This window comes from Mobula birostris, chromosome 6 (assembly GCF_030028105.1).
Source record: "Mobula birostris isolate sMobBir1 chromosome 6, sMobBir1.hap1, whole genome shotgun sequence".
Classification (NCBI taxonomy): Eukaryota; Metazoa; Chordata; class Chondrichthyes; order Myliobatiformes; family Myliobatidae; genus Mobula; species Mobula birostris.
In genome coordinates this window covers 105,096,090-105,112,952 of record NC_092375.1, presented here as the reverse complement: position 1 = coordinate 105,112,952, position 16,863 = coordinate 105,096,090, and the positions used below count along the sequence as shown (strand labels likewise).

The 16,863-nt window shown below is 44.6% G+C and overlaps 1 protein-coding gene across 1 annotated transcript in view; it reads left to right on the top strand.

Annotated features, from left to right (window-relative positions):
• LOC140199858 (cytochrome P450 27C1-like) overlaps window positions 1–7,439 on the top strand; it is a 50,349-nt gene extending 42,910 nt beyond the window's left edge. The window contains exon 9 of the mRNA XM_072262364.1: window positions 7,323–7,439. Coding sequence (XP_072118465.1) covers window positions 7,323–7,439 — 117 coding nt within the window. The remainder of the gene's footprint in view (window positions 1–7,322) is intronic.
• Window positions 7,440–16,863: the final 9,424 nt, after the last annotated feature.

The window sequence follows — 16,863 nt, the reverse complement described above, 5'->3', positions numbered from 1 at the left end:
GAAAAGCTCATGTCGCTTGAGAACCGTACAAGGATCCAAGTACATTGAGGTAGTACAAAGTAAACTGATGATGCCTGGATTAGAGAGCGTGTCTTATGACAACAGGTTGAGTGAGCTCAGGCTTTTCTCTTTGGAACAAAGGACAACGAGAGGTGACTTTGACAGAGCGGTGGGTGTGTGGAGCGCTGCCAAGGGTGGTGGGAGAGGCAGATACACAAGGAACATTTAAGAGACCCTTTGACAGGCACAGAGGTGATAGAAAATGGAGGGTTGTGTGGGAAGGAAGGGTTAGACTGAACTTGGAGTAAGTTAAAAGGCCAGCATGACATCGCAGGCTGAAGGGCCTGGACTGTGCAGCACTCTCCTATGTTCTTTGAGAAAAAGGAAATGAAAACCATTTATCATGGATTGAATATTGAAATTTTGGTACTTTATGTATTCTATTGCAAAATGTCCTATTTGTCAGTCATGTATTGCTACAAGGTAAGAGGAGAAGGTGATTTGGTCCTTTGAGCCTGCATTGCCGTTAAATGTGATGATAGTTGATAGAAAAATGCAGGGCTACATGGGTGGGAAAGGTTAGACTGATCTTGGAATGGTTAAAAGGAGAGCACAACATTGTGGACTGAAGGGCCTGTACTGTTCTACACATGTTCTGTGTTCTGTGTCGGGCTGCCCCGAGGATGGATTGACCTTAAGGTAGATAATAGAGTTGGCACAACATCGTGGGCGAAGGCAGACAAGTGCGAGGGGCACCTGGAGATAGGGTGGAAGATCAGGTTAGAGTCTATTCTCCGGTGTTTGAGAGGTCCCTTCGTGGTTCCTACTCTCATGCTCCGGTGGGTGGAGGGAACTGATCAGGGTGGTGGGGGGAATGGCCAAGGGGGGGGGGACATTGGCCAGGGTGGGGGGAAATGACCAGGGTGTGGGGGAATGACCAGGGTGGGGGAAAGTCCAGTTTGGGGGAACTGACCAGGGTGGGTGGTGTGACCTTGATGATGTTGGCTGCTTTCCTGAGCAGCAGGAAGTGTAGATAGTCAGTGGAAGGAAACACAGTTTGTGTGATAGATTGGACAACATTCAAAACTCTCTGAAATTTCTCATAGTCTTGGGCAGGATGTTTGTCATACTGAGCTGTGACGTTAGGAGAAAACAGTCCAGCTGATCCATTTTATCCTTGGTGTGTCAGTGTCTGGGTGCCCAGTGGGGCAGTACAGTAGCATGATAGTCAGTGTGTCACTTTAAACGCCTGCGTTTGAACTCCAGTCCTGCCACTGTCTTTCAGGAGTTTGTAGGTTCTCCCCGTGACCATGTGGCTTTCAAATTCAGTTGTCATTCAGCCATACACGTGTATAAAGCTAAACAGAACTGTGTTCCTCTGGGGCCTACATGCAAAGTGCCATTCACACAGTCCCACACAGCATATATAGTCATAAAAAATACTGGCACAAGTCCCTGATGATCGATGTCGTCCTGGATCTTTGTTTCTGCAAGAACAAGCACAGCAGTTCCATACCAACAGATACAGGTGAGTCAGCTTGAACACCAGAGAGCAACACGGATGGACCAAGCCAGGCCCAACCCAGCACCGATTCCAGCACTCCTGCTGTGCCTCTAATCTCTCCCACACCGCCTCCCTGGGTGTCTGTATCAGGCTGTAATGGTGTGTAACAGGCAGGCTGCCTCCCTGAGTGGCTGTCTGAAGGCCTGAAGGCTTGATCCCTGCAATAACCCAAGACCATGCCGCTTTTCCACGGTCGGTCTCACCAATGAACCTGACTTTCAGGATTTTATATTACCAATGTCCAACAAGGTCTTGTGATCGCACAACAAAACATTGAAGATAAATATTTGCACCGTTTGTTGAACCCAGAGAGACTGCTGTGACCAAGCACATCGCCATCTTACCGGAAGATGGTGAGTTGTGTTCACGTTACGTTGACCGGAAGCGTGGCAAGACTTGTGGGCTGCCCCTAGCTTATATTTGGGCTGTGTTCATTGTTGATACAAAGGACAGGTTTCACTCTGATTTGATATACATGTGACAAATAAAGCTAAACTCTTTCTTTCCTTAGAACTAACACTCTCTAACCTGGGAACATCCTGTTGAGACTCTTTTGCACACTCTGCAATGTCTTCACATCCTTCCTGTATCAGAACACAAGAGAGTTCTTGAAATGCAGCCCAGCTAAAGTTATTATCAAAGTACTAAATGTCACCATATGCCACCTGGAGATTCATTTTCTTGCAGGCATTCACAGTAGAACATAGGAATACAATAGAGTCAGTGAGAAACTACACACAAAGACTGACAATGTGCAAAAGAAAAACTGCAAATAAAAAAAGCTAATAATGATAATTAATAAATAAATAAATAATACTGAGACCATGAGTTGTAGGGTCCTTGAAATTGAGTCCATAGGTTGTAGAATCTGTTCAGTATGAGGTGAGTGAGTGAGCTTCTCAAAGCTCTGCATCACAGTTAATGTAAGTGCTCTTGGACAATAGTCATTGAGGCAAGTCAGCATTCTCATCTTGGGCGCTGGTATGATTGAAGTCTACTTTAGGCAAGTAGGTACTTCAGACTGCCGAAGCAAGAGGTTAAAGATGTCAGTATCCTGAAGGATGGTGTGACATTGGCCCCTGGGTCGAACATTTTATACAGCTGCTACAAAACAGGCCAACTTTTATCATTAATGCCCTGGCCAATGTGACAAGTACAGTGTACTGCTGTGCTTTTGTGCACCGCTTTCAATGAGCAATGGACTTGCATCCCCAGATCAGAATCAGGTTTAATATCTCTGGCATATGTCGTGCAATTTAACTTTGTGGCAGCAGTACGATCAATACATGAGAAATACAGAAAAGAAGAACTGATTTATAGTAAGTATATATGTATGTTAAAAGTTACATTAAAATAAATAGTGCAAAGACACAAATAGTGAAAAAATAGTAGTGAGGCAGTGTTCATGGGTTCAATGTTCATTCAGAAATCGGATGGCAGAGGGGAAGCGGCTGTTTCTGAATCAGTGAGTGTGTGTCTTCAGGCTCCTGTACCTCGCTCCAGAAGGTAACAATGAGAAGAGGGCATGTCCTGGGTGATGGATGCCACCTTTCTCAGGCATCGCTCCTTGAAGATGTCTTGGATACTATGGGGGCTAGTACCCATGATGGAGCTGACTGAGTTTACAGCTGTCTGCAGTTTATTTTGATCCTGTGCAGTAGCACCTCCCCCACCAATAGCAGATGGTGCTGCGGCCAGTCTGAATGCTCACTATGGTACAATGTAGAAGTGAACGTTTTCGAGTTTCCCTGTGCACATCAGTGTTCCTCACTGCCCTGGCATTTACTGAATACTTTTCTCTCACCTTTGACTTACAGCATCTCACATTTACCCACGTTATACTCCTCTGCCATTTCTCCACCCATGTTTCCAACTGATCTGTACACTGCTGTATCCTTAAAGAAAGATCATAAAGGTGAGCTTTATTTGTCACGTGTACATGGAATATTGAAACATACAGTGAAATATCTCATTTGTGTCAATGACCCTCATTGTACGAAGATGTACTGGATGCAATCCATAAGTGTCCCCAGTGCAGCAGGCCCACAGCTCACTCATCATAATGGGACTGTACATCTTCAGAGGAAACCAGAGCACCCAGAGGAAACCCACATGGTCATGGAGAGAGAGTACAAACTTCTTACAAATAGTGGTGAGAATTGAACTCTGGTCTTACAGACAGTGCACCGTAAAGCATTACACTGACTGCTGTGCTACCAGACCACACACTCAGCCTTTAGAGGAGGCTTACCAGGATGCTGCCCAGATCAGGGAGCATATCTTATGAGGATAGCTTAAGCGAGTATGAGCTTTTCTTGCTGGAGGGAAGGGTGTAAGGTGATGTGATAAAGGTAGCAGGGGCATATTTTTAGGGTGATTGGAGAAAAGTGTAGGCGGGGGTGATATCAGAGGTAAGTTCTCTAGACACAGGGAGTGGTGGGTGTGTGGAGCACGCTACCAGCGGTGGTGATAGAGGAAGATATGTTAGGGTCATTTAAAAAACTCTTAGATAGGCACATGGATGAAAGAAAAGTGGAGGCTGTGTAGGAGGGAATGTTGAGATTGATCTTAGAGTAGGTTGAAAGGTCAGCCCAGTATTGTGGGCCGAAGGGCCTGCTGTGTGCTGTACTGTCCTGTTCTCATGTTTGTTCGATGCATTTTGAGCTACAATGTGGAACCAGGCTCACACGGCCCAGTTTCACCAACGTGACTAATTAACTGACTGTCTCTGGGAGGTGTGAGGAAACCCACGCAGACACAGGGAGAGCGTACAAACTCTTTACAGGCAGCGGTGGGAGTGGAGCCCAGGTCGCTGACACTGTAACAGTGTTTCCCTATCCACTGTGCTACAGTGCTACCCGTATTCTATGCTCTTGGTTCTATAATCCATAACTCTGCAGATTTTCATGGCGTCTGCACATCTACATTTCTGTCCAAATGTCATTCACAACAGGTGTCCCAGCAGAACACCACCTGATCATAGACCTCCAGCCAGAATAACACCCCTCCATCACAATCCCCTGTCCTCGAAAATGTGGCCAGTTTTGTATTCAATCTCTGGACCCCATGTACTAAAATCCCTGCACTTCTCCAACTTTGCCCTCTGGTCTTTAGTCCCTGCGTTTCCCATGACACTGGCTACCGAGGTCTAAGTTCTGGAATTCCTTTCCCAAGCTTAACTTACCAGAGTCCATACTCCCTTTGTTCATACGCCTGCCTCGGATACCCACGGCTCAGTGTCACTCATGGCTTTTCTGATGCACTGCAGAATGTTTTCACCAGACACTAGAATACTACGGCACAGTACAGGCCCTTCGGCCCTTGATGTTGTGCTGACCCATATATTCCTTAAAAAAAGTACGAAACCCACACTACCCGGTAACCGTCTATTTTTCTTTCATCCATGTGCCTGACAATGAGGCTCGTAAATACCCCTAATGTTTTAGCCTCCACCACCATCCCTGGCAAATCATTCCAGACACCCACAACCCTCTGTGTAAAAAAACTTACCCCTGATGTCTCCCCTAGGCTTCCCTCCCTTAACTTTGTACATATGCCCTCTGGTGTTTGCCGTTCGTGCCCTGGGAAACAGGTACTGGCTATCCACCCTATCTTTGCCTCTCATAATCTTGTAGACCTCTATCAAGTCCCCTCTCATCCTTCTACGCTCCAAAGAGAAAAGTCCCAGTTCTGCTAACCTTGCCTCATAAGACTTGTTTTCCAATCCAGGCAACATCCTGGTAAATCTCTGCATCCTCTCCATAGCTTCCACATCCTTCCTATGATGAGGTGACCAGAACTGAACACAAGTGTGGTCTCACCAGAGATTTGTAGAGTTGCAACATGACCTCTCCACTCTTGAACTCAATCCCCCTATTAATGAAGCCTAGCATCACCTTAATATTTTAACGTCATATGGAAAGGTTGAGTCAGTTTGAACTTTACTCAGTGGAGTGTAAGAGAAAAGGGGAGATTTAGTGGAGATGCACAGATTATGAGGTGTATGGATAGGGCAAATACAAGCAGGCTTTTTCCACTGAGGTTGGGCAAGATGAGAACTGCAGGTCATAGGTAAAGGGGTGAAAGGTAAAAAATATTTAGACCATAAGACAGGGGAGCAGATTCAGGCCATTCAGCCCGTCAAGTTTGCTATGCCATTCTATCATGGCTGATTTATGATCCCTCTCAGCCCCATTCTCCTGACTTAACCATATATAACCATATAACAATTACAGCACGGAAACAGGCCATCTCGGCCTTTCTAGTCCATGCCGAACTCTTACTGTCACCTAGTCCCACCGAACTGCACTCAGCCCATAACCCTCCATTCCTTTCCTGTCCATATATCTATCCAATTTAACTTTAAATGACAACATCGAACCTGCCTCAACCACTTCTGCTGGAAGCTCGTTCCACACAGCTACTACTCTCTGAGTAAAGAAGTTCCCCCTCATGTTACCCCTAAACTTTTGCCCTTTAACTCTCAACTCATGTCCTCTTGTTTGAATCTCCCCCACTCTCAATGGAAAAAGCCTATCCACGTCAACTCTATCAATCCCCCTCATAATTTTAAATACCTCTATCAAGTCCCCCCTCAACCTTCTACGCTCCAAAGAATAAAGACCTAACTTGTTCAACCTTTCTCTGTAACTTAGGAGATGAAACCCAGGTAACATTTTAGTAAATCTCCTCTGTACTCTCTCAATTTTGTTGACATCTTTCCTATAATTCGGTGACCAGAACTGTACACAATACTCCAAATTTGGCCTCACCAATGCCTTATACAATTTCAACATTACATCTTAACTCCTATACTCAATGCTCTGATTAATAAAGGCCAGCCTACCAAAAGCTTTCTTCACCACCCTATCCACATGAGATTCCACCTTCAGGAAACTATGCACCATTATTCCTAGATCCCTCTGTTCTACTGCATTCTTCAATGCCCCACCATTTACCATGTATGTCCTATTTTGATTAGTCCTATCAAAATGTAGCAGCTCACATTTTTCAGCATTAAACTCCATCTGCCATTTTTCAGCCCACTCTTCTAACTGGCCTAAATCTCTCTGCAAGCTTTGAAAACCTACTTCATTATCCACAACTCCACCTATCTTAGTATCATCTGCATACTAACTAATCCAATTTACCACCCCATCATCCAGATCATTAATGTATATGACAAATAACATTGGACCAGTACAGATCCCTGAGGCACACTGCCATGACTTCTCCCCATAACCTTTGACACCCTGATACATCAAGACCATATCAACTTCTGCTTTAAATATGTCCACTGACTTGTCCTTCGCAGCCATCTATGGCAATGAATTGCGCAGATTCGCCACCCTCTGGCGAAAGAAATTTGAGGTATGCAAAGTTAAGAGGGGTATGGATAGGTCTTATTCAGGCTGGCTTTACCACTGAGGTTGACTGAAACTGGAAACTAGAGGTCATGAGTTAAAGGTGAAAGGTGAAATATATAAAGGAAACATGAGGGATCTTCTTCACTCAGAGGGTAGTGAGAGTATGAAAGGAGCTGATAGTGGATGCCAGTTCAATTTCAGCATTTAAGAAGTTTGGGTCGGTATGTTGATAGGAGGGAATGGAGGCTACATCCAGGTGCAGGTAGAATAACAGCTTGACATAGACCAGATGGAACTATTTCTATACTGCAGTGCTTTATGACTGATAAAGGCACGACGTAAATGTATTTTGTTACTGTTAATCTGAATCTATTCAAACTTTATCTTTTCAGCTCCTGCAAACGTTTGAGATCCAAGTGGCTCCCAACACAGGCACTGTCCTAGCCAAGACCCGTGGCTTACTGTCTCCTAGCAAACCCATACACCTCAAATTTGTGGACCGGAAGTAGTGGACAGCAAAGGTTAAAGGTCACTGATCGGTGTGACATAGACCGGACCCCCTCAGAAACCATTGATAAGTGCTGTGGATGGATTTGCTTCATAATGCTCATGGTTTGCAAGGCAACTTATCCATATGAGGCATGGTGTAAGACTTTATTCAGTTCAGCTTTGTTTAACTTAACCCGTTCCATAGATCAGCGATTGGCCAGTGTTATGAGTCACCTTCTGGTGAACTGGCTGAGCTGAGAATAATTTTAACCCGTCGAAGAAGAGTCACAGAATAAAACGTCATCTTTGGTCACTGTCCCTGTAAGCTCTAATCAAAGATTCTAAGATTTCAAAGTAAATTCATTATCAAAGTAGGTATATCTCATTCTATATGACCCAGAGGTTCATTTTCTTGCGGGCATTCACAGTAGAACAAAGAAATACGGCAGAATCAATGTAAAAATACACACAAAGATGGAAAAGCAACCATTGTGCAAAAGACCACAAATTGTACAAATACGAAAAGAAAAAAGAATCACAGTGAGTAATATTGAGAGCATGAGTTCTCAGCGTGTAATGACCTCCTGCCCTTTCGTAAGATCTTTAGTGCACAGAAAGAGGTCATGAACTCACTCCATGCCCAAGTTGTGGAACAAGCTATTCAGTCCTGTTGTTGCTCTTTCCCTCTCATCCTCAGTGCTGGTGACCTGGATCAATTCCGGCCACTGCTTGTAAGTTGTTTATATGCTCTCCCCGTGACGGTGTGGGTTTTGTCTGGGTGCTCCCATTTCCTCCCACATCCAAAAGGTTTTTGTTAATTGGTCACACAGGTGTAACTGGGTGGTGTGAGCTCATTGGGTTGGAAGGACCATGCTGTATCCCTAAAAAAAAATAAAATACCTGATCAGTTCCCTTTGGAAATCCCTGAGTGTTTACTTCCAGAGTCCCAGGTAACTAGTATAAAAGAAATTCCTCTTTGCATCAAATTGTATCTTTGTCCCTCGTCCTTAAAACAGTCACTGCAGGGAGGAAGCAGCAGTAAGTCTGTGCTGGAGAAAATCAGCAGGTCAAGACGCATCTGTGTGGATTGGGGGAGGTGGTAGCGGTCAGCGTATCACTGTACAGTGCCAGCAAGCTGTTCAAATCCTGCCGTTGTTTGTAAGTTCTCCTTTCAACTGCCTGAGTTTTCTGTGGAAGCTCTGGTTTCCTCCCACGTTTCAAAGATTTACTGGTGAGGGTGACTGGCATCTTGGAGCTAGAAGCCCAGCAAAACTCTTGCTGATTTAATTTGTAAACAAAGCAACGTGCATGTGACGAATAAAGCTAATCTTTACTTAGTCTTTCAATTGAGGTTTCAGATTGGCACAGGAAGTGTGGTGACACTTGTCAGGCTCTCCAGCACAATTCTTACTGATTTGATTTGATGCATATGACACATTGCATCATATCACATTGCTTCCTGGATGCGGAAGAACTTTCAAAGCCAAGATTGGACTCATAAGCCGCTTGAGAGCCCATAAGTAGACCAACAGAATGAAGACCATCATCCTCGACCTCGAGGGATAGCCACAACAACAATGTTTCAATGCACGTGTGACAAATAAAGCTAACCTTTCTTTATTTAATCTTTCTGTAGAGGTTTCAGCTTGAAACTGTGCAAAAGGACTGAGAATTTAATGTGACATTGATAAACTAATTCACTGCTTTATGAAAGCATCGACAATACCTTTACCACCACAGCATGCATGACCCACTGAGTCCCTGCAGCAGCCTGCTGCTCCAGCTTGCTGTTGGGGTGGGTGGAAATGTCAAATATTAGAGTGCATCGTTTTAGTCATAATCATAGTCATACTTTATTGATCCTGAGAGAAATTAGTTTTCATTACAGTTGCACCATAAGTAATTAAGTAGCAATAAAACCATAGATAATTAAATAGTAATATGTAAATTATGCCAGGAAATAAGTCCAGGACCAGCCTATTGGCTCAGGGTGTCTGACCCTCCAAGGGAGAAGTTGTAAAGTCTGATGGCCACAGGCAGGAATGACTTCCTATGACGCTCTGTGCTGCATCTCGGAGGAATGAGTCTCTGGCTGAATGTACTCCTGTGCCCACCCAGTACATTATGTAGTGGATGGGAGACATTGTCCAAGATGGCATGCAACTTGGACAGCATCCTCTTTTCAGATACCACCGTCAGAGAGTCCAGTTCCATCCCCACAACATCACTGGCCTTATGAATGAGTTTGTTGATTCTGTTGGTGTCTGCTACCCTCAGCCTGCTGCCCCAGCACACAACAGCAAACATGATCGCACTGGCCACCACAGACTCGTAGAACATCCTCAGCATCATTTGGCAGATGTTAAAGGACCTCAGTCTCCTCAGGAAATAGAGATGGCTCTGACCCTTCTCGTAGACAGCCTCAGTGTTCTTTGATCAGTCCAGTTTATTGTCAATTTGTATCCCCAGGTATTTGTAATCCTCCACCATGTCCACACTGACCCCCTGGATGGAAACAGGGGTCACCGGTACCTTAGCTCTCCTCAGGTCTACCACCAGCTGCTTAGTCTTTTTCACATTAAGCTGCAGATAATTCTGCTCACACCATGTGACAAAGTTTCCTACCTACCGTTTTAATGTGGGAAGGAGAAAATATAATGGAGATCTGTGAGGCACATCATAAACAAGAGATTCTGCAGATGCTGGAAATCCAGAGCAACACACACAAAATGCTGGAGGAACTCACCAAGTCAGGCAGCATCCATAGAGGGGAATAAACTGTTGGCATTTCAGGCCGAGACCCTGTGTCAGGACTGGTGAAGGAAAGTTCCCTACGTAGATGCTGCGTGACCTGCTGAGTTCCTCTACATTTTGTGTTGCTTCATTCCATTTGCCCCTTTGCCTACCTCCATCTGTCATCCATCTACCTCTGTCTCCTTTTCTGCCCATCAATCTTTACCCTCTCCTCAATCCACCAATCACCTACTAGCTCCTACCCCAAACCCTCCCTCTCCTCTCTACATTTACCGCCACCTCTCTCCACCCTCATTTCCGATGCGGGGTCTTGACCTGATGATCTGCTCCAGCCAAACCCCTCCCCCCCCCACCATTTCAACCAAAGGCACCAGACCCTCGGAGTTCCTCAGGTGGCTGTTTCTTGGTCTGTAACACTGCAGTCACTGGCGAGTACGGACAAAATGGCCTCTCACATTGTTTTGTGACAGAAGCATTTTGTGGAGGAAAGTCATTTTCTTCCATGTCCTGTTTGGGATCTGTGGTTGCAATAAACAAAGGTGACTGCTGGCTGGCAGACAAGCCCATAATCTGGCACAAGTGGCCCAGCGTGAACTCAGGGTAGGTTCAAACACTGTTGAAATCACACATGTTGGCTGAAACAAATTTTTAACTCATTGCATGACCAGAACCATTAGCGTACCTTACTGATCAGGCTAGAACGTACCTCTGTGAGATGGCAGCTGTTATCAATTATGAGAGTGACATAGTTAATTCAGAAACAAAGGTTCTGAACTTAAAGAGGGGTAACTTTGAAGGTATGAGATGTGAATTAGCTAAGATAGACTGGCAAATGACACTTAAAGGATTGACGGTGGATATGCAATGGCAAGCATTTAAAGATCGCATGGATGAACTACAACAATTGTTCATCCCAGTTTGGCAAAAGAATAAATCAAGGAAGGTAGTGCACCCATGGCTGACAAGAGAAATTAGGGATAGTATCAATTCCAAAGAAGAAGCATACAAATTAGCCAGAAAAAGTGGCTCACCTGAGGACTGGGAGAAATTCAGAGTTCAGCAGAGGAGGGCAAAGGGCTTAATTAGGAAAGGGAAAAAAGATTATGAGAGAAAACTGGCAGGGAACATAAAAACTGACTGTAAAAGCTTTTATAAATATGTAAAAAGGAAAAGACTGGTAAAGACAAATGTAGGTCCCCTGCAGACAGAAACAGGTGAATTGATTATGGGGAGCAAGGACATGGCAGAACAATTGAATAATTACTTTGGTTCTGTCTTCACTAAGGAGGACATAAATAATCTTCCAGGAATAGTAAGGGACAGAGGGTCCAGTGAGATGAGGAACTGAGCGAAATACATGTTAGTAAGGAAGTTGTGTTGGGTAAATTGAAGGGATTAAAGGCTGATAAATCCCCAGGGCCAGATGGTCTGCATCCCAGAGTGCTTAAGGAAGTAGCCCAAGAAATAGTAGATGCATTAGTGATAATTTTTCAAAACTCGTTAGATTCTGGACTAGTTCCTGAGGATTGGAGGGTGGCTAATGTAACCCCACTTTTTAATAAAGGAGGGAGAGAGAAACCGGGGAATTATAGACCGATTAGCCTAACGTCGGTGGTGGGGAAACTGCTGGAGTCAGTTATCAAAGATGTGATAACAGCACATTTGGAAAGCGGTGAAATCATCAGACAAAGTCAGCATGGATTTGTGAAAGGAAAATCATGTCTGACGAATCTCATAGAATTTTTTGAGGATGTAACTAGTAGAGTGGATAGGGGAGAACCAGTGGATGTGGTATATTTGGATTTTCAAAAGGCTTTTGACAAGGTCCCACACAGGAGATTAGTGTGCAAACTTAAAGCACACGGTATTGGGGGTAAGGTATTGATGTGGATAGAGAATTGGTTAGCAGACAGGAAGCAAAGAGTGGGAATAAACGGGACCTTTTCAGAATGGCAGGCAGTGACTAGTGGGGTACCGCAAGGCTCAGTGCTGGGACCCCAGTTGTTTACAATATATATTAATGACTTGGATGAGGGAATTAAATGCAGCATCTCCAAGTTTGCGGATGACACGAAGCTGAGTGGCAGTGTTAGCTGTGAGGAGGATGCAGGGTGACTTGGTTAAGGTTGGGTGAGTGGGCAAATTCATGGCAGATGCAATTTAATGTGGATAAATGTGAAGTTATCCACTTTGGTGGCAAAAATAGGAAAACAGATTATTATCTGAATGGTGGCCGATTAGGAAAAGGGGAGGTGCAACGAGACCTGGGTGTCATTATACACCAGTCATTGAAAGTGGGCATGCAGGTACAGCAGGCGGTGAAAAAGGTGAATGGTATGCTGGCATTTATAGCGAGAGAATTCGAGTACAGGAGCAGGGAGGTACTACTGCAGTTGTACAAGGCCTTGGTGAGACCACACCTGGAGTATTGTGTGCAGTTTTGGTCCCCTAATCTGAGGAGAGACATCCTTGCCATAGAGGGAATACAAAGAAAGTTCACCAGATTGATTCCTGGGATGGCAGGACTTTCATATGAAGAAAGACTGGATGAACTGGGCTTGTACTTGTTGGAATTTAGAAGATTGAGGGGGGATCTGATTGAAACGTATAAGATCCTAAAGGGATTGGACAGGCTAGATGCAGGAAGATTGTTCCCGATGTTGGGGAAGTCCAGAACGAGGGGTCACAGTTTGAGGAAAAAAGGGAAGCCTTTTAGGACCGAGATTAGGAAAAACTTCTTCACACAGAGAGTGGTGAATCTGTGGAATTCTCTGCCACGGGAAGCAGTTGAGGCCAGTTCACTGGCTATATTTAAGAGGGAGTTAGATATGGCCCTTGTGGCTACGGGGGTCAGGGGGTATGGAGGGAAGCCTGGGGCGGGGTTCTGAGTTGGATGATCAGCCATGATCATAATAAATGGCGGTGCAGGCTTGAAGGGCCGAATGGCCTACTCCTGCACCTATTTTCTATGTTTCTATGACATAGGAGCAGAATTAGGCAGTTCAGCCCACTGAGCCACCCGCCATACCATCATGACTGATGTGTTTTCCTTTTCAACCTCATTCATCTGCCTTTACCCTATAACCTTTGACATCCTTATTAATAAAAAGCTCTCAAATTCTGCTTTAAATATACCTGATGATTTGGCCTCCATATAGATTGTGGCAATGAATTCCACAGATTCACCATCTTCTGGCTAAAGAAATTCCTCCTCATCGCTGTTCTCAAGGGGCATCCTTGTATTCTGAGGTTGTGTCCTCTGGTCCCAGACTCTCTTGCTATTGGAAACATCCTCTCAACATCTGCTCTATCTAGGCCTTTCAATATTCAGTAGGTTTCAGTGAGATCTCCCTCATCCTTTGATTCCAGTGAGTACAGGCCCAGAGCCATTAACTGCTCCTATTAATGTAACCCGTTCATTGCCAGGATCATTCTTGTAAATATCCTCTAGACTCTCTGAAATGCTAGTACATCCTTTCTTAAATGTTGAGCCCAGTTCTGATGGATTGAAATGGTTTCCCATCTCTAACTTGTCCATTATCAAAAGCATGACATTAAACACTTTTGAGTGACATGGGTGTCAGATGTGAGATTTCCAGGAGTCTCCTGGCCTCCCTGATGGCTACATCTATGCCAGGTGCATTGACTGCAGCTCTTTAGAGACCTGGTTAGGGAACTGGAGCTGCAGCTCAATGACCTTCAGCTTGTTAGGGAAAGTGAGGCAGTGATAGACAGGAACTACTGGGAGGTAGTCACCCCAAGGCTACAGGAGGCAGATAAATGGGTGACTGTCAGGAGAGGGAATGGGGAATGTCAGACTGTGGAGAGCTATCTCTGGCCATCCACCTCAACAATAAGTACTCCATTTTCAATACTGTTTGGGGGGAGAGAATGACCTCCCAGGGGGAAGCAGCAGTTGCCGTGCCTCTGGCAAGGGTAGGGAAACAAAGAGGATGGTAGCAGTCATAGGGGACTCCATAGTCGGGGAGACAGATAGGTGATTCTGTGCAAGCAAAAAGGAAACATAGATGGTAGTCTGCCTCCCAGGTCCCAGGGTTCGTGATGTTTCTGGATACATACACAATATGCTGAAAAGGGAGGGTGAGCAGCCAGAGGTCGAGGTACATATTGGTACCAACGGCATAGGTAGAAAAATGGGGAGGAAGTCCTGAAAACAGAATACAGGGAGTCAGGAGGGAAGCTGAGAAGCAAGTCCTCAAGTGTGTATTGCTGCCAGTGAGGATAGGAATAGAATGAGGTGGCAAAAGAATTGGAGCAGGGGGCAGGGATTCAGATTTCTGGATAATTGGGACCTCTTCTGGGTCAGGTGTGACCTGTACAAAAGGGACAGGTTGCACCTGAATCCAAGGGGAACTAATATCCTTGTGGGCTGTAAGAGTCATTTAGAGCTGTTGGGAGTGGGGGAGTGGTTTAAACCAATATGGCAGGGGGATGGGAACCAGTATGATAGAGCTGAAGATGAGCCAGCAGGTTTACAAGTAGATGATGAGTGTAATATGAATGTAAGGAAGGACAAGCCAGTGATTGGGTATAAATGCAGACAGATCAAAGAGTTAAATTGTGCCCAGAGGCAAAATTCAAAAAGGTGCAGAATGCAGCCCTGAAGGTACTTTATTTAAATACAAGTAGCATTCAGAATGAAGTGGACTAATTCGTGGTGTAATGAGAGATTGGTTGGATTAATGTCGTGGCTGAAAGAGGCTATAGTTGGGCGCTTAACATCAAAGGATAACTTTGTGTTGAAAGAACAGGCAGGAAAGCATAGGCAGTGGTGTGGCTGTGTTGGTAAGAGATGGAATTACATCTTTAGAAAGAGGTGACATACTTTATACTTTATTGTGCCAAACAATTGATAATAGAGCATACAATCATCACAGCGATATTCTGCGCTTCGTGCTCCCTGGAGTACAAAACGATAGTAAATATTAAAAATTTAAATTATAAGATCATAAATAGAAAAGGTAGTGCAAAAAAACCAAGAGGCAGGTCCGGATATTCGGAGGGTATGGCCCAGATCCGGGTCAGGATCCGTTCAGCAGTCTTATCACAGTTGGAAAGAAGCTGTTTCCAAATCTGGCCGTACGAGTCTTCAAGCTCCTGAGCCTTCTCCCGGAGGGAAGAGGGACGAAAGGTGTGTTGGCTGGGTGGATCATGTCCTTGATTATCCTGGCAGCACTGCTCTGAAAGCGTGCGGTGTAAAGTGAGTCCAAGGATGGAAGATTGGTTTGTGTGATGTACTGCGCCGTGTTCAGGGTCTTCTGCAGCTTCTTCCAGTCTTGGACAGGACAACTTCCATACCAGGTTGTGATGCACCCTAAAAGAATGCTTTCTATGGTGCATCTATAAAAATTAGTGAGTGTTTTAGGGGACAGGCCAAATCTCTTCAGCTTCCTCAGGAAGTAAAGGCACTGGTGGGCCTTCTTGGCAGTGGACTCTGCTTGGTTGGACCAAGTCAGGTCATTTGTGATATTGACCCCGAGGAATTTAAAGCATTGGGTCAGAGAAGGTTGAATTTTTGTAGGTGGAGTTAAGAAACTGCAAGGGTAGTAAAAACATTATGGGAATCATCCATAGGCCACCAAATAGTAGCCAAGATGTGGGGTTGAGATTGCAAATGGAGCGAGAAAGGGCTTGTAATAAGGGTGATGTCACAATTGTAATGGGGTCTTCAATATGAAAAGCATTTGGGAAAATCAGGTTGGTGTCGGATCTCAAGAGAGTGAATTTGTTGAATGTCTAAAATGGCTTTTTAGAGAAGCTTGTGCTTGAGGCTACTCGGGGAAAGGGTATCTTAGATTGGGTGTTGTGTAATAATCCCGATTATATTAGGGAGCTGAACATAAAGGAACCCTTAGGAGACAATGATCATAATATGATTGAATTCATACTGCAATTTGAGAGGGAGAAGCATAAGTCACATGTATCTGTATCACAATGGAATAAAGAGAATGAGAGAGGAGCTTGCCCAGGTGGATTGGAGGAGAATACTGGCAGAGATGACAGCTGAAGTTTCTGGGAATAGTTCACAAGGTACAGGATAAATAAGTCCCACAGAGGAAGAAGTTCTCAAATGGCAGGGCTAGGCAACCATGACTGACAAGGGAAGTTAAGGACTGCATAAAAGCCAGGGAAAGGGCATATAAGGTAGCAAAATTGAGTGGGAAGGTGGATGATTGGGAAGCTTTTAAAATCCAATGAAAGGCATCAAAAAAAAGCTGTAAGAAGGGAAAAGATGAAATATAAGAGCAAACTAGCCAAAAATATAAAGCAGGATACCAAAGTCTTTTTCAGTTATTTAAAGAGTAAAAGGGAGGTGAGAGTTGATACTGGACCACTGGAAAATGATGCTGGTGAGGTAGTAATGGGGGACAAAGAAATGGCAGATAAACTTATTGGGTACTTTGAATCTGTCTTCACTGTGGAAGACACTAGTAGTGTATCAGTGGTACGTGAGTGTCAGGAAGCAGGAGTGAGTGCCATTGCTATTACAAAGGAAAAAGTGCTAGACAAACTCAAAGGTCTTAATGTGGATAAGTCGCCTGGACCAGATGGACTACATCCCAGAGTCCTGAGAGAGGTTGCAGAAGAGATAACGGATGCATTGGTTATGATCTTTCAATAATCACTTGATTCTGACATGGTCCTGGAGGACTGGAAGGTTGCAAATGT